This window comes from Rhineura floridana, chromosome 7 (assembly GCF_030035675.1).
Source record: "Rhineura floridana isolate rRhiFlo1 chromosome 7, rRhiFlo1.hap2, whole genome shotgun sequence".
Taxonomy (NCBI): Eukaryota; Metazoa; Chordata; class Lepidosauria; order Squamata; family Rhineuridae; genus Rhineura; species Rhineura floridana.
Genome location: NC_084486.1, coordinates 123,668,772 through 123,692,749, shown reverse-complemented (window position 1 = coordinate 123,692,749; position 23,978 = coordinate 123,668,772). Strand labels below are relative to the sequence as shown.

General features: G+C 40.4%; 1 protein-coding gene across 6 annotated transcripts in view; it reads right to left on the bottom strand.

Moving 5' to 3' along the window:
* Positions 1–1,004: 1,004 nt before the first annotated feature.
* The window catches only part of LOC133389460 (lysosomal amino acid transporter 1 homolog), a 29,873-nt gene continuing 6,899 nt past the window's right edge, over positions 1,005–23,978 (bottom strand). For 5 of the 6 annotated variants that reach the window (XM_061637151.1, XM_061637150.1, XM_061637149.1 and 2 more), the window contains 6 exons: positions 12,864–12,993; positions 11,371–11,479; positions 10,641–10,765; positions 10,219–10,314; positions 7,234–7,419; positions 1,005–3,471 (listed from right to left, as the gene is read on the bottom strand). In XM_061637151.1, coding sequence (XP_061493135.1) covers positions 3,373–3,471; positions 7,234–7,419; positions 10,219–10,314; positions 10,641–10,765; positions 11,371–11,479; positions 12,864–12,993 — 745 coding nt within the window. In that variant the 3' untranslated portion in view covers positions 1,005–3,372. The remainder of the gene's footprint in view (positions 3,472–7,233; positions 7,420–10,218; positions 10,315–10,640; positions 10,766–11,370; positions 11,480–12,863; positions 12,994–23,978) is intronic. The other variant, XM_061637152.1, reaches the window with a different exon arrangement.

Sequence of the window (23,978 nt, the reverse complement as noted above, 5' to 3'; positions counted from 1 at the left end):
CCAGCCAGCATGGCCACTGGATTGGGCTGATGGGAGCTGTAGTTCAAAAAAGTAACTTTTCCAAGCTCTGGTCCAATGTAGGAGAGGCTGAGACACTGCAAAAAGGAACTCAGCAGGTATTGGGTATTGCAAAAAGCATTGTGGATTTTTGAGGAGGTAGCTACTGAGACTTTTCATGGGCACCATAAGAAGTACTGATGGGCACACTGTTGCCTATTATTGCTCACTTCACCACTGCCTGTTAATTATATTAACTATCACTAGAAGGTAAATGATGAAACTGAGGTCATCGTACTTGGGACACATGAGAAGACATGATTCACTAGACAAACAATAATGCTGGGAAAACAGAAGGGAGTTGAAAAAGGGGAAGGCCAAATAAGAGATGGATTGATTCCATAAAGGAAGCCACAGACCTGAACTTACAAGATCTTAACAGGGTGGTTTATAACAGATGCTATTGGAGGTTGCTGATTCATAGGGTCACCATAAGTCGAAATAGACTTGACGGCACATAACAGTGCCAGAAGTGTAAGTGGCATGGGCTTATGTGAAATTAACTTTCTTTAAGGATTAGACTACAGGCACAGGAAGGTTCTTTGTATATTCTGTATTTGACAGTTTATCAGCAGAAAAGTTGGGGCAGTCAAAGAGGACTTGCATAGTTTTTAAGTGTATTCTATATCATTAATTTGTAGGAGAGGAGTTGAGATGACCTTGAAAAATTACTCTGAAAAGTCAATTCCACCTATAGTGCACCTATATAAATTCCACAAAATAATCAGGGAATACATCATATAAGTTTACTTCACTAAATGCAGTAAAGCCGTTGCTAATGGGAAGGAATAAACTCACTGGCAAGTAAGAGTGTGCATATACAGATGTCTGCTATGGCAGATTACACTTCAAAGTCATTTAAAGCAAATTATGGCAACTTTTTTAAAATTGGCAACTTTTAGGACTCATTAAAGAAAAGGTATCACTTTCAGTATGGTGTTATGCATGTTTATTCAGAAGTATGTCATAGTGGGGTTTTGAACAAGCAAATATACACAGGATTGCAGTCTTTATCATTCTACACATCTGGAAATAGATTCTAGCTGAGACAATGTTTTGAAATATTGTGGAACAGCTTAACCTGTTGGTAGATGTACCCATATAGAGTAATAAGCACTGAAGCCTGGTCTACATACACTGTAGAATGAGGTGGTACAATGAACTGTGCGACTTCACGCTGAAGGTGGGGAATGCCCATTTTGAATGCTTCTCCCATGTGAAAAAACATCCTGTAAGTAAAATCTAGCACATCAAGGAGAATGATTCTAGCTTATCCCACTCACTGCTGTGCTAGTTTTGTTTGGAGGATTGTTTTACACACCATTAAAACAACCGCTACCATCCTGCACTCTGAAGTAGTACAACACATTCTCCCACCTTATTCTGCTGCATGAGTAGACCAGAACTTATTCCCACAGCATGGAGCCTGACTGGCACCATTATGTAGAAATCCCTTACTGATTCTCCCTTCTCCCACACCAATAATTCCTGAATGAGGGCCACTCTCATGGCCCTCTAATGTGGCATGATCCATCCTGACAGGTGAAGACATGACTCTTTGCCCAGGCTTTTTTTGGTATGTGTAAACATTTATGCTGAAACGTTATGTTTATTTGTTCACTACTACCATGTAGATACTATGGATGTTTTATATGTTTTAGTCTAAAGTGAGATTTATTTTAACATCATTTATATTCCTGCCTTGGGATCATTTGGTGTAGAGCAATTTATAAATACACAAAATAATACATAATATTCCATCTGTAATTGCCAGACACTGTTGGCCATGACTTGTCTCTGGAAGCTCTTTTCTCTCTTCTTTCTGAGTTTCCATGTTAAACTGGTTGCAAATGACTATGCGTGGCTGGAAGAAAAGCAACCGTGCTCCCATCCAGAATACACTCGGATGGCAGATACTTTAAACTCTTCGTAACTCATGCGAGGACTAGATAATAGTTTATGACTTTCAGTGCATTACCATTGGGAATTTTGGATATGCATTTAAAAAATAATCTGTTCTTTTGACTTAAAAGTTGGACAAGAGAAAATATTCCACATTTTAAAATCCCACAAATCTTGTGAGAAGAAAAGAGGTGCAATGATGTCTTAGACTAACTTGGTTGTTGACTCATGAGATTCACAGGCAATAGTTTACTTGGTTGTGCATGGAGGTTGCCTGTTTTTTGGCCTGTGTTTTATTTGGGTGTGGGGGGTGTAGGTATTTTGCCTGTGTGTGGGGGTATGAACATCTCTGGATTTTTTTCTGTGAACTGGTGTTTATTTTTGTTGTTGTTACTTAGATTTCTAAACTTGCCCCTGGGCCCAAAAAGGTTGGAGACCCCTCGTTTACTTCATGTTAATATTTTAATCAGGGCTAGGCAGCAGATTGTCCCTACTGTACTGTCTTGAGTCCTTAAGTTGGCCCAACTCACAATTTGAGAAACTCACACAGCAGTTAAAAACAAGGAGTAATATATGTTTTAGATTGAGAACAATTAGCACTCTATTGGGTTGTACACTGTGCTTAAGAATGCAGGAATAACCCAAATATAGATTCATTAACACATCTGCAAACCAGAGAAACTGTCATGGGCATCCCCCACACCCCATGACCAAGCACACCCCACAACCTATTATATTGGCTAAAACAGAATGTTTCAATCAAGTCACATTTCAGCAGGGGAATGGGGGTGGAACCCTGTGGGCACCAAGGAAGGCCTCTGAGGGTGCATGTGCACTCGTGGGTGCACTACCTGAACTACCATTTCTCTGAAAACTCTCAAAGAGTAAAAAAGCATCTGAAATAATAAATAGACTTTGTAACTGTCCTTCTAACCTGGTAGTAACAGCTCAAAGATCTATGCTGCTTTTAAGACTTTGGCTGTTTCCAGTTCCTTAAACAAGAATGAACTCAACAGCAGTATGGACAGCCATAATTATAATTATCACATTGTCACAAAGAACAAAAAATACATAGCTCTAGCTGTATTTCAGGAATGAACCAAGTAGTTTAAAAAGATGAGGAAGAAAATATTTGTAACTTTGGATCCAATGTTGAAAAGATTTAGACTGCATTCCTAAACTGGATTATCCCCAGAGTTAGCATATCCTAAAATCCAATAACTGAAGCTCAAATAATACCTTGGAACTTTTAGTTCTGGCTTTTCTTTCATAATGTTGCTGCATCTGTCCAAGCATAAGTAACTGACAATATGCTGAGTCCCTAAGGAACATCCTCCATTGCTTGTGAAAAGCCTTCCAAGACTTCAGAATGAAAATGTTATATGGAAATGTAACATTGACAAAATATGGAGGTTAGGAATCTTCATTTATGAGCAAGGGTTCAGCTTCCAAGGCTACCAAGCTGGGTCTTCTCTTGTTCTGCTTGCGATACAAAATAAACTGTGCAGTTATCTGGATGTTAGGGTCAGGGAAATATTAGTAACTTGAGACAGAAAGACAGCTTATGCATTTAACATTTTCAAGTAAGGACCAACAAAAGTGAATGCTTAAATTAAGCACTCATAAGGACATTAGAAGAACCCTGCTGGATCAGACCAAAGTCCCATCAGGTTCAACTTTCTGTTCCCAGAGTGTCCAACTAGATGCCTATAGGAAATCCACAAACAGGACAGGAACACAATAGCACTCTCCTGGTCATAATCCCCAACAACTGGTATTCAGAAGCATACTACCTCTGTTAGTAGCAGTAGTGTAGTTGCAAGTTCAGAAGTGAAGGGTCCCTTCATGAAAGTCATGCCTTACCCCCTCACAGCCACAGCCACTTTCCCTCGTCTCTCTTGCTCTTCATGTTGTCTCCCAAGCCTCCGCTCCATTACAACAGACATTCCTAGGAGCCAATCAGCATGAAGTATATTCTCAGTGGTTGACTCACCTTCTTTCATTCCGAAATGAATTCTGCTCCAATCAGCATGAAAGGACAAGTGCTCTTCTCAGTGGGTAACACTCCCTTTTCATGCAGATTGGCTTATAGAAGGGCCTGGATGGGACCCTGCTCTCAAAACAGTAAAGGGTCTACAACCTCCCACACCCCTGGACAAGTACACCTCAGTCACTAGCAGAAATACAGCCATCATGATAGTAGCCACTGATATCCTTTATTTCCATGAATGGGTCTAATCCTCTTTTAAAGCCATCCAAGCACTACATCCTGCGGTAGTGAATTCTGTAATGCAATCATGTCCTGAATCTGTCAACATTCAGCTTCCTGGCTGACCTCAGGTTCTAATACTATGAGAGAGAGGGAGAAAAAATGTCCCTGTCCTTCATACTATGCTTAATTTTATACATATCTATCAGGTTCCTACTTACTCACCTTTTTTCTAACCTAAAAAGCCCCAACATTGTAACTTTTTCTCAGAGGAGTTTCTCCAGCTCATTGATAATTTTGATTGCCCTTTCTGCATTTTTTTGAGCTCTACAATATCCTTTTTGAGGAGCAGTGAGTAGAACTGCACACAGCATTTCAGGTGTGTTAGCATCAGATTTATATAAAGTATTATGATATTGCAGTTTTTCTTTCCAAAAGCAGTTCATCTTTTTCACAGTATTTACGTATCTGATTGATATTTTCAAGTCATCCACCACAACCCCAAGATCCCTTCCTGGTCAATCACTGCCATATATATATATATATATATATATATATATATATATATATATATATATATATATATATATATATATATATATATATATATATATATATATATATATATATATATATATATGTATACATATGAAACTGGGATTTTTTTGCCCCAATGTGCATCGTTTTACATTTGCTTACATTAAACAACATTCTCCATTTTAACAGTGTTTGGAGAGAACATGTTAGGGCTATTTGCTATATTGTTTGTTTTAATCATCCTAATTAATGTAGTATCATTAGCAAACTTAACCACCCATAAGCTCATTCCTAACCCGATAATTTATGAACAAATTTAAAATCCCCCACTTTTGGCATTGTTTGCTCCAAGGTGTTTTAGAACAAGTTTCATCCTGAGCGTATTACACATATAGACATGCACTTGATAACTGAGAAAAGAAAACTGCATGCACACATTATCTCCTCCTTTTTACCTGGGCTTTTGTCCCTTAACTTGATGGGCTTTAGGTATCAATGGCCTCTTTTAATATGGCAGGTCTTGCAAGACCTGTCTTTATTTGTATTAATCTGTTTTTAGGCTGTGTTGTGTTTGTTGTTTTATTGGGCTTATTTGTTATAATTGGTTTAATTTAATGGGTTTATTTGTTATAATCTTATTATTGTAAATCATTTTGGATTGCTTTGCAAGGAAAGAGACTAATATATATATTCACTAACAGGCAAAAAAACCTTGTAATTTAAGAATGTACCTAGAGCCAACAGATATTTCTATCCAACTTTAAAAAGCAGGGAAATTGGGCAGCTATAGTGAATGCACCAGGGGAGCAGGAGACCTGACCTCCTCTCTGAGATATTGGACTGCCCTACAAATTGGTCAAAATGCAAACACCATTTGGGTTGGTCTTTCACAGTCCAATCCACTTCCTGTGTAGCTTGGAAGAATTTTGTAACATGTGCCTCTGAGCATATGGTGAGTGATGGCAACACCTGTCATCTCCAAAGATGTAGAATTACATTTTTGTATGTTTGTTGGTGTTCTTACTTTGCTTCTTTTCTGTGTTACTACTGTTTCTACAGAGAATCTAACCTAGAAAATTAGAGACATCCCACACAACACTAAAGTCAAGTGTTTCCCTATTAAAAAGCCCAGAAATGGCCTTGGGTTGCATCTGATATAATGTGGGTTAGAGTAAAAATACACAACAGAAACATAACAAAGCATCTTTAAACATTTCACTTGCACATTATAAGCTGGAGCGGCTTCAACCCCCTATTCTACATATTTATTTTATACAATACAATAAAATACAATGCTTGTTGTTCAAACCATGGCTAGAAGCCATACATTTCAAAAGGTTGCCAGCACACAGCACAGTTTTTCTACCACAGTGTGGAATTATGGATTACAACAAGCCAGTTAACTAGGATTCATTTCAATTAAAGTAAAATTTAAAAGAGAGCATGTTTAAGGTTTATCTGAAACAATACTTTTCTAAAGTAGAGGGAGAGTGGAACATAATACACATATATGGAATGTGAAATCAACCACATTTCTACAACTTGGTATCCCCCATTCCAATTCTAGAGGATATATTTTGGCAGATAGCTTTATGGATTAATTATAGGTTATTATCTGGAACAGAGTGCTGTTGCTGTTAGGTTATGACAACCATGAAAAAGCCAAACCAAAACCAGAAAAAAATGGAATGGATAAAGCCAAAAAGGTGCAGTACTTATTTAATAAATACATCCTGATAAAAATTATGCAACACCAATTATTTAAAGTTTTCATCAATTATAATACTGTTACATTCTATATAAAATTGTATGTATTTTATAGGCCAATCCTATGCATGTTTACTCAGACATGGGCCCCACTGACTTCAATAAGCCTTGCCCTTGTGCTAGCGGTCAGAGAATGTTGGATGCAATCCATTGCTGCTGTAGAATAAACAGTTCAATCTGCAGAACCTGCAGTCTTTGCCTATGCAGTGAGCTGCTATACTAGCCTTTCCCAACTGAGTACCCTCCAGATGTTGGTGGACTCCAAGTCTTGGGTCTTGATGTATACATATAGAATAGCAGTCATAGAGTTCAATCTTATGCATGTTTACTAAGAAGTAAACTTCAAATGTGTTAATGGAGCTTTTCTCCCAGGGAGGTTTGTGCATAAGATTGCAACCTTAAACATTCTTCTTCCCTCTTAAGTAATTTTTCAAAGCTACAGTTTTAATCATAATGCATAGACGGTGCATAGACCTTTCTGAATCCCATATATTAACAAATATAGATTGCATAAAAACATATGTTCTCAACTGAACAAATATGTGCACATACACACATGCAAAATACACACACTTTGTTCCATGATATAATAACTAACACTGGTAAAAATATTTTTAAAAAAACACCTTACCAAATATTGTTTCCCCACTACAGTCCTGCAAGCCTTTTCAGATAAAGGCTATTATTTTATCATTTGTCTGCAAAATCATATTTATCAGAAGGTTGCTGCAAAATTACCAATTTTCATCAGAAAAGGATACAAAAATATCCAAAAACAAAACTCCAAAGCTCCCAATAAGCCAAGGAAGATGATGCCAGAAGTAAAGATTTACGAGATACTGTGTGGCAGGCATCTCTAAGACAAGGCTTAGACCATAGGTAAAGTTCCCCATCATGGCTAAGGCGAATAACAGATAAGATGTGCCCTCTGTGGATCTTCTTTGGAACTAAAAAATAAATGTAACAGCAGTGCTAGAGCAAAAGACCCCAGAGGTGTTTTTTTTTTTTACACACATGACCAGAAATTAATTAATTTGGAACCTTACGGTAACCATCTTGGCCTCCACACACCTCTGATCATACTTTCTCTTCTGCAACCTTTTAAATAGAAAGATAGAAACACAGGAAACGATACCATCATATCAGTGATTCATCTAGCTCAGTACTGTCTACAGTAACTGAGAGCCTTTCTACAGGGTTTCACAAAGGAATCTTTCCCAACCCTACCTGGAGATGTCAGGAATGGAATCTGGGACCTTTGCATGCAAAATATGCTCTCTACTACTAAGCAAAAGTCTTTCCCCAAAGCCAGTGTTGTTATGGAATCCTAAACCTAACAGGCAATCTATTAAATCTTTACTATGTTTGGTGAAGTTATGAAAAGTTATTCAAATTAGTCTTAAATGCTGAACAAGAAGCATGCAGCTTTCAATTATTTGGCCAAATAAATTTTAATACAACTCAGTTATGAACATAGCATAATCCATTTGACCAGGAGTAAATTGTGCAATGCTTGCATACTGGGGCAATTGTTTTAATCACTCTGGTCCTCTTCTCTCCTTGATTAGTGAAATATTGTATCAAACTACTGCCTAGCCAGCCATATGAAAGTGGAACAGCAATCCACTGTTAAATCAAATTGGCTTTTTGCAAATTCAGACAGTATTTAAGCACAATTCGTAACGAACAATAATTTTGTGGCAGCTTTGCTTATTTGATTATTTCAGTTTGAGTCTAAACTGGCAAACCTTTGCATTGACTAACAACTGGAATCTCATTCATTCTTCTAAGAAGGAAGAGGTTTGTATTTGAACAAACATCAGAACAGTTTCTGAAAAACCTTTCCAAAATACCTTGAAATTTGGATGGTACACAAAGAATTTAAACAGCTGGGATCTAAACCAGCAGAAGTGGCTGCTGTATTCATGTACGGGGTTTTTTAAGCTCACTCATACAAAGAGCAGCCCTCAAAAGCCCACTCTAAAGGTTGGAGCCTTTCAGAATGGTACCCATATGAAAGGCTGCAGTAAGGAGGACCTCTTGTCTTGTATGCCTGTGCGCAAGTGGAAGCACTTTCCTTTAGTACATGTGGGTAGCAGTGGACCTCACTGACCTGCTTTGCACATTAAACCAGAGGTGGGGAACCTCTGGCCTCCAGGCCAATCCTGGCCATTCAGGGCATCCCATCTGCTCGCTGGTGCCATTTTCCCCAAACCAGCTGCCCACCCACCCACCAGCTGATGTCCCTACTGACATCTTCCGATGGGAGGGAGGACATGGTCTAATTCTGCCTTGCCTGCACAATCCTGTTCCCAGAAGGGAACAAGACTGCACAGCAAAAGCAGCAGGATTTAATCCCCACTCATCAACTCAATGAAATGAGAAATGATCAACTCATCATCAACTGAGTGGTGATTAAAACCCTGTGTGAAAGCACCCTTTCAAGCAACTTGCCACACGAGGTACTTCAAAAAGGGTTTCGCAAAGACTTTAAGACAGCTTCTGCACTCCCATTTACTCAAACAGATGCGTAGGGGCTATCTTAAGTCTTTTCCAAGTTCCCCCCTTTCCCTCAGTAAGTTCCCGATATTGGGGACGAAGGGGGAGGGGGGAGACTTGGAAAAGCCTTTCCTTCTCTCACTTCAGGTGGTACAGGAAGGGAGAGGAGGAAGCCAGTGGGGTTCCCAAGCGCCACCAGCAAGCGCCGGCTTCCATTTTTCCTTCCTCTTGCATGGCTCCCAAGTGCCCACTGCTGCTATGCAAGAAAGGTCTTTGCACAGCAGCAGGAGGCACGTGGAAACCCTGATGGCTTCCTGCTCTCCCTTCTGTTGCTAGTTGCAACAGCAGCAACAGCTGGGGGTGAGGACAAAAGAGTGAAAAAAGCTTTCTTTCTCTCCTTCCTCCCCTTCCTCCCACCACTGCTGCAGCTGACACCGCCGCTATGGCTTCTAGGGAAAGGGAGAGGAGGAATGAAGCATGGTATCCAAGTGTCTGCTGTTGTGAGAAGAGCTTCTTTCTCACACAGCAGCAATGGGCACTTGGGAACGCTGCAAGGGATTTTGATAGGTATCACCTGCCTGTCAATTGTGTGATGTCATAATGACATAATGTGATTGATAGGTAGCGGCCACAGCAAATTTGGCCTGCAAGGCTGATCCCAGTAAGGATCTGGCCTGTGGAACCAAAAAGGTTCCCCACGTCTGCATTAAAGCATAGTTAAAATAAGCCATAGTTCAATGTGAATGAATAGTGGGCTGGTGTATGCTGCTGAAATCACAGGCACTGTGCCCCTCCCCTACTGCTGCCATGCCGTGGAGGGAAACAAGCAACAGTTTGGCTTGTTATGTGCAAACCTGGGCTCATGGTTTGCTTCTCTCCAAACAAATCATAAGCAGAAGCCAAGGTTTGCTCTTACTGTTCGTGGTTTGCGTGGGGGAAATAAAATATGAGCTTGGGTTTGGACAACATTACAAACCCAGATCATGGCTTGTTCAGTGGCCATGCGGCAGCAGCAGAAATGGAGGAAGAGCAAAGCACTCACAATTTCAGCAGCATTCACTAGCATGCTGCTCATTCACAAAATAAATAGTTTATTTTAACTATGGTTTAAAGGGGTGTGCAAACCAAGCTATTCTCTGTCTGCTGTAGTGGGATAGCAGAGGTTATACATCAGACTGCAGCTGATGACCCACTTGATCAATGAATGTTGTACTTGGATTTCACTGTCCTTAAAAATAAAAACTTACATTTTTATACAGCTGAGGAATTCTCGATCCCAAGTAAAACAGACACGATATGTAACCACACACAAAGCCTAACATCTCAATCATACCATGAGACTTCTGAAGATTTAAAAAAACAAAAACAAAGAAATTAAATAATTTCAGGTTTAAACACAAAATGCATTATTCTGTAACCTATGGACACCAATAAAGATCCATTACTATGGACGGATACAATGAAAATCCTTTAAATAAATAGAAACAGTGATCTTAAATAGATAAGACTGAAAATTGAGTCTACTGGTTACTATAAGGATTTAACTACTTAGAATTTCTATACCACACTACCATCTGAATCAGGATCAGTACAAAAATTCCCACCAAGCACTGAGTTCATAGAAGTTACAAAAACCAAGGAATCCTTAGGATATAAAACAGGATTGTACCTCACGTGCTCCTGAAAGACTGCTCTGGACTTGGTTCTGCAGCAGTAGCTGACTGGGTAGAATCAAACACAGAATGATGCATATCAAGACCCAGGCTACACAACAGTTCTTCAAGTTTATACCACCTTGAATGGCAAATGAAAAACCAGGGCCGACTAAGTCCCTCATTACTGCTTTTAAAGAAATCTAACATTTCTTTGGAATATAAATAGAATACATAAAATATGCACAAGTGATACAAACATTTCCCAACATAAAACCAATGTCACCTTACAATAATTGATTTTGAGTTTCAGTGTTTCAAAATAAAATATCATACAGAACAAAATTACAATGTACCATTTGTAATTCAGTAATATGAGAGCATTGGTCAGGGGTCTGATTACTTTTGCAAGGGACTTTACACACACACACACGAAATCAGTCTCCTTTCTTTATATATTTTTTAAAAATGAAAACAATCCCCAATTCTCCTTCTCTTATTCAATGCCCATGGAAGTGTGCAACTCTCAGAATTCATGAATGTACCCTTTTCTAAAAACAGATGTACCCTTTTCTAAAAACAGATGTACCCAAGCTGCAAGAATGTTTCAAGCCATCTATCACATAGTTCAAACATGCTTTTTAAAAACATGCCCAGGGTTAAAGCAATTTATAAGTGTTAAGAAAAGGAAAAATTAAAAGGAGCGGCAAATGCCATGCAGCTGCAGTCTTTGTTCAAAGTACTCACATTTTGTTGCCTTCTGATTGTTTAACTTATAGTAGGCAAACTGGGATATCATAATAATGTCCATGTTAATGTAAAAGATTGGAGTGATGATCTGAAAAAGATAAGAATGCTGCACAATTTATTAAGGTTTCCATAGACAGTAGTTGTCTTGTTGGTCCAAAAGATCCAAAGCAGGTAAAACGGTATATTTTTACTTATATTCCATTTTATCTTTATACAAATTAAGGAAACTGGCAACAAACAAAATACAAACAGCAACACCCACTAGAAAGCAATGGATTGGTACATTAAAACTGCAGTCTAGAAATAGCCATGAAAATCAAATGCTGGAATTAACTATCCTGATGTTCCAACCTCAATCAGAAAGTTTTATGGGATCTCATAGAAGCCAGCAAAGATGGTCACCAGTAACTTTCAAGTGGCAGGACACTCAATAACCTCAAGCTCCTACTCACTGTTTACCCTTGTAGTTGGAGGCTTCAAGAGGACTTTTGTAGGTAACCTCAACAAATGTGAATATTTGTCTGTATCAGTCAGTCAACGTACTTTAATGTAAGAACATGTAAACTTTTAAATTAACTGGAACTTTTATTCTGCCCAGTTAAGGGCACTGTGAGATTTGAAAGCTTGTGTACCAACCTACATTTATCTACACTGTGCCTGTGCAAAATAAGCCCACCCATTCTTGAAACCCTCCCAGACTTTCTGTTGTGCCTTGCAAGAATTCAGACTTTTGTTGCTTGTGGTGCTTTCCCACCTCTTCATGGGAAAAATCTAAGGCCTGCTAAAGGCTATCAAATGTGAATCAGAGAATTACTGTGTCCCTGTGTCTACATTGTTTCTTGCCCTCCATGCATTCAGAAACAGATGGCAGATGTGGTGCCAGCTTTTCCAGACTGCTGCAGCCGGCCAGCCATGTCACATAGCCTCATCTCTAACTGAGAGAGTGTGAAGTGATGAGAGAGTGAAAGCTCTGTATGCTGAAGAAGAGTGCTGGTAAAAAAAGAGGCAGGAAGGGAGTAACAAAGATGGGATGCCGGGAGACCAGAGAGTATTCTGTGGGATGCAGAGAGAGACGGTGGTAACAGAGATGGAGCTTCAAAGAAATCTGTGTGTGGGAAGCGAGACAAAGATAGCGTAGCAGAGATAAGAACATAAAAAGAACCCTGCTGGATCATGCCAAAGGCCCATCTGATCCAGCATTCTGTCCTATCAGGGGCCAACCTCATGGAAGCGAAGAGAGAAATAGTACACTATGAAGTGTAAAGAGAAGTGGGGGGAAAGGTTCAGAGATATCTATGGTGATGCAGAAAGAGAGATTGTGCTATGGACTGCAAAGAGAAGGAGCATTAACAGAGCAAACGTTAAAAAGAAACACTCAGTTAAAATGGAAAGAAAACCACTTTTTCCTAGTTAATATAGTTCTGGTGAGTTAGTAAAATAAGAACATGCGTAAGTGGCCCTTGGGTATCTACCAAGCCAAATATGCTTACCTGTATTGGAAGTTGATTTGTCAAATAGCAACCGATAAAACTGGTTAGGTCTCCAGCAATCCAGCATAGTAGAAAGCCCAATGAGAGGGCTTGATCCACTTTTCCATTCTGATAGGCAACATAGAGTTGACTGGGGGAGAAAATAAATCCACACTGCAATTTGCATAAATAAAATCTGAAGATGGGGAGTAGGTTACTCCCAAGAGAACTTAGACATTTTCAAAATGGTTATGAGTGTTTACCTTATTATGATTTAATATAGCTCTGCTTATTTCTATGCTGTTAACCACTATGAATTCTCTGGTAGAAAAAGTGTGGGATAGACATTTTAATTAATAAATACATAAAATAAATAGTACAGGAATGGACATTTTACACTTTGCTAATCTACCCTGATGGAAAATACACAACAAGAGCTGGCTACTAGATATTGCTTGTAGAATGCTTCAGTTGTCATGCTCAGAAAGTGACCCTTTAAAAAAAAGCACATTCACATTTAAAAAATGGCTAGGGTCACACAAAGTTATCATAACAGACTTGAGACCTTTATTCAAGACTTTGAATTGTAAAACTGCTCATGGAGCTTGTGATGTTCCTGTATTAATGTATATATGGTAAGTGCTGTTTGTATAGAAGATACATGGTAAGTGGAATGAAAGAGGAGGAGGGAGTAAATGAGCAGTAGAATGCTGGATGATTGGCGAAGTGTTTGGATGGCTGAGAGTATAAATGGAAGGATGACAGTTGAATCTGGGTGGACGTGAGTGGGTTGTTTTGGTGGAGTTGGGAGGTGGGTGTGAGTTGGTGTATGTCAGGAGAGTGTGGAGAAGGAGGGAGGTGGAGTTCGGATTAGTAATAAGTCAAATATCACAGTAATAGATGAAACCATAAGCTTGTAGATCATTATCAAAGTTATCTTGTTATTAATGTTATTTAATAAATACTATTTTGGTTTACCGAAGGCCTGATCCTTGGCTGGGGTTTCAGAAACCAGAAGGGAGGGTAAGGTAATAACCAAGGCTGAAGGGAAACAGTAACAAATGGTGGCAGCGGTGAAGAGGAGAAGATAACATTATAAGTATCCAGAGCAACCCCGAGTTATGAGTTATCTGCATTGATACAAGGGGGTTGGGAACAGCATAGGCACGCAGTCACGAATGTAACCGGATAGAGAGACTCAAGCAAGGTCTCTGGGAACATTGGTTGTAGAACGTGACTGGTGGTGCTGCCTAGCAGGGGGATCTATTGAGATCTGTGCTAGAGCGTTCCTTTCCCAGGGAGTTCCTGATCAATTCCAGCCACCGACAGCCCAACGAAGTTTCTGTGGATAATCTATTCGGTTCACCCTTGCCTGGGAGAACATTTACACCAGTCAAAGTTCCCTTTAGACTGATTTTAAACTGAAAAAAGCTTCCTCTGAGACAGAGCTCATCTCAGAGGCAGCTACAGGCGGAGCAATCTTCCGGGAAAGGAAGGCATACCTAGCAGCCGAGGACGGAGTTAGGACGTCCAGCAAGCTAGGCTGAAAAAAAGTGAGACGTTTTTTATTTTAAACGATCCACAACGGGCGAGCTTTCTTCTGTCTAATCTTATCATTTGGCTTAAATTACTACAGTAAAAGAGATTTGTTTAAGATTCAGCAATTAAGATACCTGGGTGAGTTACACTTCTCTCTTTTATACAAGGAATTAAGGAGGAGGAAAGAAAATTTAAAAAGCTTATCTTATTTTTTATGGCAAAAAGCAGGCCTGAATTTGGAAACTATAAAGATTAAAACGGATGAGGGGCAACTTATCCGAAGAGAAAATCTGATTTAGATGATTATTTGATTGATATATGTCTGGGACTACTTTTTCTTGGACTACTTTCTTTAGACGAATCTGCTGTTCGTGTATGTTACTAATTGTTCAGCGCTGTGAACCAAATTTGTTTTGAATTCTTGGACGTGCGGGAGATAAGAACTGTGCTGGCCAGATGTCAACAGGCCTGGAATATTAACTTCCTTATTGCTGGAAAAAAAAGCAAATTACTCTTTACTTGGGAATTGTGGCTATATTGGAAATTTGAAGGGTTTTTTTTCAGCTTTAAGAATGACAATCAAAAAAGTGGCAGAGACCCTGGATGTACCCCTGGAAGGGTTTTCCCCTCTGGATATGTTTCAGAAGATAATGGATGAGATTAAGATAACGAAACAAGAACTGGGACAGAGTAGACAAGAGATGGCAACTGAATTTGGCAAAGTGAAACAGGAGTTGAAAGAAATAAAGGATTATATGAGAAAAGAAGCAGATGGACAAGCAATAGAATATGAAAAAGAAATTAAAGGGAAGGAGCAAATTCTGGAGATTGGATCAGATATATCAAACGTGGAATTGGAAAAAGATTTGGACTTTATGGCAAAAATTGAAGGGAGGATGCAAGTCCTGGAGATTGGAACAGATATATCAAGTGTGGAACTGGAAAAATATTTGGAGTTTGTGGATCCTGGAGATAAAGATTACTGTTTGGAATTCGGCGTTGTCCCTGGAGAAATTGATGAAGATATCAGAGATGAAGCTATCAATGTTTCGATGGAATTTCTGGACTGGAATGATTTGATGGAACTTGAAATAGAGAAAATTTATAGAATTAATTCCAGATATGTGACAATGGAAAAACTCTCAAGAGATGTGCTAGTGCATTTCGTAAAAAAGAGGAACAGAGATATGACTTTACAACAATATTTCAGCAACACATTCAGAATTGATGGCAAGGAAATATTTGTGAAGAAGGAAATTCCCATCAGTCTCTTACTATATGATTATGACAGCAAGATTATTATGGGTGCAAGGATGGAAGTTGGAAGATGGAATTAATACTGATAATGGAAAAATGGCTATTGAAATTACTGGTCCTAGTAGACTTGATGAGATGGATTAATTGACATGTTTATTTGAAGAAAAATTGAGGGATATATTTCTCAAGGAGTGGAAACCTCTCTTTGACTTTTTGCGGAAAGAATAAAGTGATGTTAATGAGATTTGATGATTAATTAAGATAACTACTGGAGGAAAGTGATTTTGTAATATATTAAGAGACAGGTTTATTATATATCATAGACCTATAACTGATCTGCGACAAATCGGAAGTCAACATTTTATTTTATTGTTTAATTTGTTTCTGTTTTGTTTTGTTTTGTTTTGTTTGAAAATTTGAATAAAATTAATGATAAAAAAAAGAGATCTGTGCTAGAGCGGAGAAACCATAAAAAAGGACAGTCCAGACTGGTGGAGTCCCTGGTGGTGCCTAGTGAAAGGCAGTAGCCACGAGCAGGTAGGAACCTGACAGGGAGAGCCAGGGAAGGGCGTCACAGGTGGTGGCTGTAGCGGTGGGATACGAACAACAGAGAATCCAGATTCGAATACTAGAGAATCCCTAACAGTGGTGTGGCAAACAGAAATAACAAATAAAGATTACTTGTGAGAGTGACTGGCAAAGAGTGGCTGAATATATAAAGATGAAAAGAGAGGAGATGGTGGAGAAGTGCATAACATTCAATTTACCTCACGAGAGTAAAGGAGTAGACGAATTGAGGGTGGCACTTATAGGATTTACAACTGCCCAGCAAAAACAACCTGTCAGGAAAGAGACCCCAGAAGGGTACTCAAGCAATCCCGCTTACATAGAGTATTTGAGAGAGAAGTTAAGATGGGAGGCTGAGGAAAAAGACAAGCAGAGGGTCTTTGAAATGGAAGAGAAGGAAAAACAGCGGGAGTTGGAAACTGAGAGATTGAGGAGGGAGGCTGAGGAAAAATACAAGCAGAGGGTCTTTGAAACGGAAGAGAAGGAAAAACAGTGGGAGTTGGAAATTGAGAGAATGAGAATGGGGTTTGAGGAGAGGGAGAAGCAACGAGCATTGGATGCTGAATTACAGGTGGAAAAGTTAAAGTTTGAAAGAGAGAAGTTTCATTCTGATGAAACAAGAAAGGACAGAAATGAAACTAAAATAAAGGTGACACCGAAAGATTTTGCAGTGTTTGAGCCTGGACAAGATCCACAGATTTACCTCAGCACTTTTGAAAAGGCAGCTCAATTGTGGGGGCTACCGGAGGATAAATATATGCAATATTTATCAAACCTGATCAAAGGGGAATTGGCTGAGGTATACCAATATTTCCCCTCAGACAAGCCCGTCACATATGCCGAGTTTAAAGAGGCAGTATACAAAAGATTCAGACTGGGACCTGACTATTTTAGAAAATTATTCCGAAACTGTCAGATCCAAGCAGGGAGGTCTTTTGTTGAACTGGGAGCAAAGTTGATGGATATATTTGGAAAGTGGATGAGTAGTGCCAAAGCTCAGTCAGTGGAAGAGGTGAAAAGCCTCACGATACTGGATCAATTATTCCATCAGTTACCACCAGAAATAAGGCTCCTTGTCAAAGACCGTTCCCCTACATCGGTGCAGGAGGCCACAGAGATGGCAGATCACTTTGCCTCCAATAGAACTGGCTGGGTGGGGAAAACATCAAGAGAGTTTAAACCCAGACCATATAATGGCAGCAAAAAGGATGTGGTGCCCCAGCGAGTGTGTCCTCCAGTAAAATCTGAAGGGCACAGGACACCCCAGAGTGGATCTGTGTACCCTAAAATGGAGGAGAAATTATGCTATAAATGTGGTAGACCGGGGCACCTACGTTTTCAATGTGAGGTTGCCAACCCCATTAGTAATCCTGCTCAGGCAAGGGCAGTAAAAACAGAACCAAAAGATCTAACAACGAAAAAGGTTCAGTTCTGCCAGATAAACTGGACAGAAGTAAAAGACCTTGATTCAAGTCTGAGAGAAGAAGTGTGTGTTCAAGGGACAAATTATTGGGCATTGTTTGATACTGGTGCCGCTCAGACGTTACTGAGGCCAGATTTAATAAAATCTGAGGAAATATTACCTCAGGAAACGGTGACTATCCAAGGAGCGAGGGGTCAACCAGAAAGCTTACCCATGGCCCTAGTGAAAATGCAGTGGAGAGGCCGAGAGGGAAAATATAAAGTAGGTATTAATGCCCAACAACAAGAACCAGTGATACTGGGAAGAGATGTAATGGGGGCACAAGGAAAAATATATGTGGTAACTAGACAACAACTTGGCAGAGAAACAGAAGCCATGTTAAGAGGGGCTGAAGGAAACAGGGTGGAACCTGTTTTCGAGCCTACGGTCACCATAGCAACCCCTGGAAGGCCTGCTGAAAGAAACAACTTGTATCAAATGGTCTCTAGTCAAGAAACAGAGCAGTTCAGGGAAGAACTGAATAGGGATACAAGTTTGAAGCAAATAAAGGAGCAAGCCCTGACACAAAAGATTCCCTTTACTGACAAGCTGAGGAATCAAATTGTGTGTGAGAATGGGATTTTATATAGACTGTGGATGCCTGCTGAGAGAAAGGATGAATGCGAACCAGTGAAGCAATTGATAGTACCTAGCAAATACAGAACCAGATTGCTAGAGGTAGCCCACGATGTCCCATGTGCAGGACATCTGGGAATAAAAAAGACCAAGAGGAGATTGGTTGCACACTATTATTGGCCAAATATCTCCAAAGATGTAAAACAACATTTTCTATCTTGTGGTATATGCCAAAAGGTGGGAAAAAGTGGAGTAAAGACTAAGGCACCCTTAAAGTCCCTTCCTATAATTGGACAACCCTTTTATAGAGTGGGAATAGATTTGGTGGGCCCTTTTTCCAAACCCACAAGGCATGGCAAGAAATATCTATTGGTGGTGGTGGATTTTGCCACCAGGTACCTAGACGCGGAAGCATTAAGATCCGTAGAAGCCCCTGTAGTGGCAGAGGCTTTGTTAAAAATCTTTATGAGGCTGGGTTTCCCTCATGAAGTGCTGACGGATCAAGGCAGTGTATTCATGGGAGACGTGATGCAATGTATGTGGAAGTGTTGTGGTCTAAAACATCTAAAGACCACCACTTACCATCCAGCCACTAACGGATTGACTGAGAGATTTAATGGGGTTCTGAAGGGCATGATAAGAAGTTATGTTCAAGATCACCCACAAGACTGGGATGAACGTTTGGGGTGCTTCTTATTCGCGTACAGAGAAGTCCCTCAGGAGTCAACAGGCTTCTCACCCTTTGAACTGACGTTCACTAGAAAAGTGAGGGGACCTTTGGAACTGTTAAAAAATTCATGGGAAGGAACCCTGGGAGAGTACAAAACATCTGTAGTTGATTTTGTATTAGACTTCCGCACCAAATTAACATCGATGATGGAAGCTGTACAAAAGAATTTGAGTCAAGCTCAGGAGAAGCAAAGTTACTGGCATGACAGAACACCCAGGAAACGTGTGTATGATGTGGGAGATATGGTTATGGCATTCATACCCAGGAAACATGATAAATTACAGACTAACTGGGAGGGACCATATACCATAAGAGAAAAGCTTGACACAGTGACGTATGTAATTACCACAGACCAATTAAACAAAAACAAAGTGGTTCATGTAAATATGTTAAAACCTTACCATACCAGGGATGCAAAGGTGTTGCAAGTTACCTTATTCCCTGAGGGAAGTGGGCCTGAACTTCCAGATTTGGTACAGGAAAGCAAAGACAAAGGAGGGGTAGATCAATTGGAATGGTCAGAGGAGGTGAAGGAGGAAGTAAAAGAAGAGATTCTGAGAGTTTTGAAAAACTATGGAGATCTCTTTAGAAATAAACCTGGCCGAACCAGTATACCCAGACATTCCATTGATACTGGAAATCATGCCCCAATCAGATCTGTGCCGTACCGTGTGAATGGGAAAGTTGTGAGTGAAGTAATCTATTTAGGACATGGGGTGGGGAGTGGGAAAATCACCCCCTTATGGAGCAAGGTGGAGGCAATACAATCGTGGCCTATCCCCTTAACTAAAAAACAAGTTAGGGCATTTCTAGGTGTGGCTGGTTTTTATAGAAAGTTTGTGAAAGATTTTGGGGAAATAGCAACCCCCTTGCATGAGTTGACAAAGAAAAAGTGTTCTGAGCGTGTGGTATGGATGGATGAATGTCAGAAGGCTTTCGATCTGCTGAAGCAAGCCTTGTGCCAAGAACCTATATTAATAGCACCAGACTATGAGCAACCATTCATTGTGGCTACGGATGCGTCGGACCTCGCGCTGGGAGTCGTCTTGCTGCAGGAGAGAGAAGGCACCAGACATCCAGTGGCGTATCTGAGTCGCAAGCTGACGTCGAGGGAGAAAAACTATTCGTCAGTCCAAAAGGAGTGCCTAGCAGGGGGATCTATTGAGATCTGTGCTAGAGCGGGGAGAGAAACCATAAAAAAGGACAGTCTGGACTGGTGGAGTCCCTGGTGGTGCCTAGTGAAAGGCAGTAGCCACGAGCAGGTAGGAACCTGACAGGGAGAGCCAGGGAAGGGCATCACAGAGCTCATTATCAAAAATGGCCTATAGAAAAAATCCCATTCTACAAAAAGTGACATCTTTAATGAGAACACCTCTTTTGAACAATATCCTAGGGACTCAAAGGCTTTGTAACAGAGGTTTTATTCTGTACCAATTTCCAGACAATTGGTTCAATAAGTTACAGGTTTCCCTGTGAACAGACTTCAAATTGAATCCCACTTAATTTCAGCCATTTCCCCCCAACTGGGATAATTTTGTGCGCTGTTCCTGCTATTGCCATCCTCCATACTTGAAATGCATGCACAGAAACTAAATTGCAATTGAAAAAGAAACAATAACTGGTGCAATGAGGGCAATCCAAAATTTTGCCATTGACTACAGATGGGATATGGATTCCCCCCAATGATTTTAACGCTCTTTCATTTCCAGAGAACATTGACAGAAAACAGAAGTAAGAATAGAGTGGCTATAGTGCAATTGTAAATCTGTCTATTCAGAAGTAAGTCTGGTTGAGTTCAACGGGGCTGTCTCACAGCTAAGTGTGTATAAGACTGCAGCCTTAACCTACTGGCTAAGTAAATACAAAGCCAGCTTTTCATAAAGTCAGTCACATTCTTCTTCCCTTCTCTTTCTTGCCATGCAATAATGGTTGTAACAATTTTCACAATACGCCACTGAGCAAAGTTCTTTCCAAACCTTCCCTCATTTTTCCTCACAATAAACATGTAGAGATGGTCTCAAGTATTCCTGTTGTACAAATGACGAATCTGAGTGATACGTATCTGCTGAATTCATGACTGAGATTTTTGTTTTAAATCTAAGCCTCCCAAACCAAAGACGCTATACTCTATCACATTGGCTCACACCACCATCTGGGGTCTTTTCTTACACATATGTGCACGCTAAGTGTGGTGTAGTGGTTAAGCAGAGAGTAGGAATAAACGGACAGTTCTCCCAGTGGAGGGCTGTAGAAAGTGGAGTCCCTCAAGGATCGGTATTGGGACCTGTACTTTTCAACTTGTTCATTAACAACCTAGAATTAGGAGTGAGCAGTGAAGTGGCCAAGTTTGCTGATGACACTAAATTGTTCAGGGTTGTTAAAACAAAAAGGGATTGCGAAGAGCTCCAAAAAGACCTCTCCAAACTGAGTGAATGGGCAGAAAAAAGGCAAATGCAATTCAATATAAACAAATGTAAATTATGCATACTGGAGCAAAAAATCTTAATTTCACATATACGCTCATGGGGTCTGAACTGGCGGTGACCGACCAGGAGAGAGACCTCAAGGTTGTAGTGGACAGCAAGATGAAAATGTCGACCCAGTGTGCGGCAGCTGTGAAAAAGGCAAATTCCATGCTAGCGATAATTAGGAAAGGTATTGAAAATAAAACAGCCGATATCATAATGCTGTTGTATAAATCTATGGTGCGGCCGCATTTGGAATACTGTGTACAGTTCTGGTCACCTCATCTCAAAAAGGATATTATAGAGTTGGAAAAGGTTCAGAAGAGGGCAACCAGAATGATCAAGGGGATGGAGCGACTCCCTTACGAGGAAAGGTTGCAGCATTTGGGGCTTTTTAGTTTAGAGAAAAGGCGGGTCAGAGGAGACATGATAGAAGTGTATAAAATTATGCATGGCATTGAGAAAGTGGATAGAGAAAAGGTTTTCTCCCTCTCTCATAATACTAGAACTCGTGGACATTCAAAAAAGCTGAATGTTGGAAGATTCAGGACAGACAAAAGGAAGTACTTCTTTACTCAGCGCATAGTTAAACTATGGAATTTGCTCCCACAAGATGCAGTAACGGCCACCAGCTTGGATGGCTTTAAAAGAAGATTAGACAAATTCATGGAGGACAGGGCTATCAATGGCTACTAGCCGTGATGGCTGTGCTCTGCCACCCTAGTCAGAGGCACCATGCTTCTGAAAACCAGTTGCCGGAAGCCTCAGGAGGGGAGAGTGTTCTTGCACTCGGGTCCTGCTTGCGGGCTTCCCCCAGGCACCTGGTTGGCCACTGTAAGAACAGGATGCTGGACTAGATGGGCCACTGGCCTGATCCAGCAGGCTCTTCTTATGTTCTTAAGGTGTTGGACTATGACCTGGGAGACCAGGGCTCAAATCCCCACATAGCCATGAAGTTCACTGGGTGGCCTTGGGCCAGTCACTGCCTCTCAGCCTCATGAAAACCCTATTCATAGGGTCGCCATAAGTCGGAATTCACTTGAGGGCAGTACATCTACATCTAAGGATAAGGTACCAGAAAGAGTCACAGTGAACGCACAGCATCACACAGGTACATGTCCTATATGTAGAAGCAAGTATGGCTCCTTGTTTTTAAAAGTTGTATACTGCTCTTCAGGTTACATCAGGAGTAACCAACATGCTGGTGCCCGCCAGATGCGGTGGACTACAGCTCCCACCAGTCCCAGCCAGCATGGCCAATGGTCAGGGATTATTTATTTATTTAACAACATTTATATAGCATTTGATTGTAATAAAAGCTCAAAGTGCTTCACAAAAAAACCCATTAAAATTATCAGTAAATAAAAAGACAGTTAAATGAAAATCAACAATAAGCTAAAAAAAAATATAACTTCTACATGTCTGGACAGGCCTAAACAAAAAATGTTTTAAGCAGGCACTGAAAAAAATACAGCGAAGGTGCCTGCCTAATATCAATAGGCAGGGTGTTCCAAAGTGTAGGTGCTGCCACACTAAAATACTGATTTCTTACAACTGCAGAATAAGTATTACGTAGCTCCTGTAACAGTGCCAGACTACAATAATCGGAGTTGTAGTGCAAAACACCTGGAAGGCACCATGTTGGTTACATCATATCAGCAGAGCAGTCAGTTGGCCTGTTCCAAGAGATGGCATTACACTGTTGCTATCACAGCAGGTTGGACTCTGGAGACTTATAAGCTCTATTGCGTCCCCTTTAGGTTCAAACAGATGGAGACTGTTTCTCCTGGTGCACACATGACTTGCAATAATAAATTATAACACAGCCCTTATATTTAAACACTTGCCTAGTAGCCACAAGTGACAAGGAATTGCACACAGGTGAATATGCAGGCTGTTGGATGAGTAAAGTTGTATTTCATCTCTCCTCTGCACTTAGCAGAGAAACCAAGCAGGCTGTCAGAGGAAAGAAGTCCCTCATCTTTGCCCAGAGTAGAAACACATTGGCTGCTGAAGGAGGCAGAGTTCTCTGCCCCAACTCTGCCAGCCCCCACAACAGGCTAGGATTTTTTATTTTTTTTTGCAGGCTACTAACTTTGTGGGCTTATTACAAGGGGTTGTATCCTCTGTAGTGCTATGTTAAAGTCACACAGCAGTATACTTGTTCCTCTGGTAAAATATTTTGGACCAACAGAACATTGCTGTAGAAGAGAATGCCTAAGTGGGTTGCTGGTAACTTTGTTGTACAATCTATTGGGCAACAATCTGTTGTACAATAAGTTTCCACTAGTGTAACTGTTGTGCTGGATTCCTTTGTTGCACAACATTAAACCTCACCTGTCTGCTAGTGCAAGAGCCCTTGAGCAACGGACACAGAACCCTGGATACAGTCCAACACCGCTATAACATAAACAGTTCAGTCTGCAGGACCTGCCATCTCTTCCTATGCTGCAAGCTGCTACACCAACCTTCCCCAACCAACTACACTTCAGATTTTGTTGGACTTCAACTCTCATCAGCCCCAGCCAGCATGACCAAAA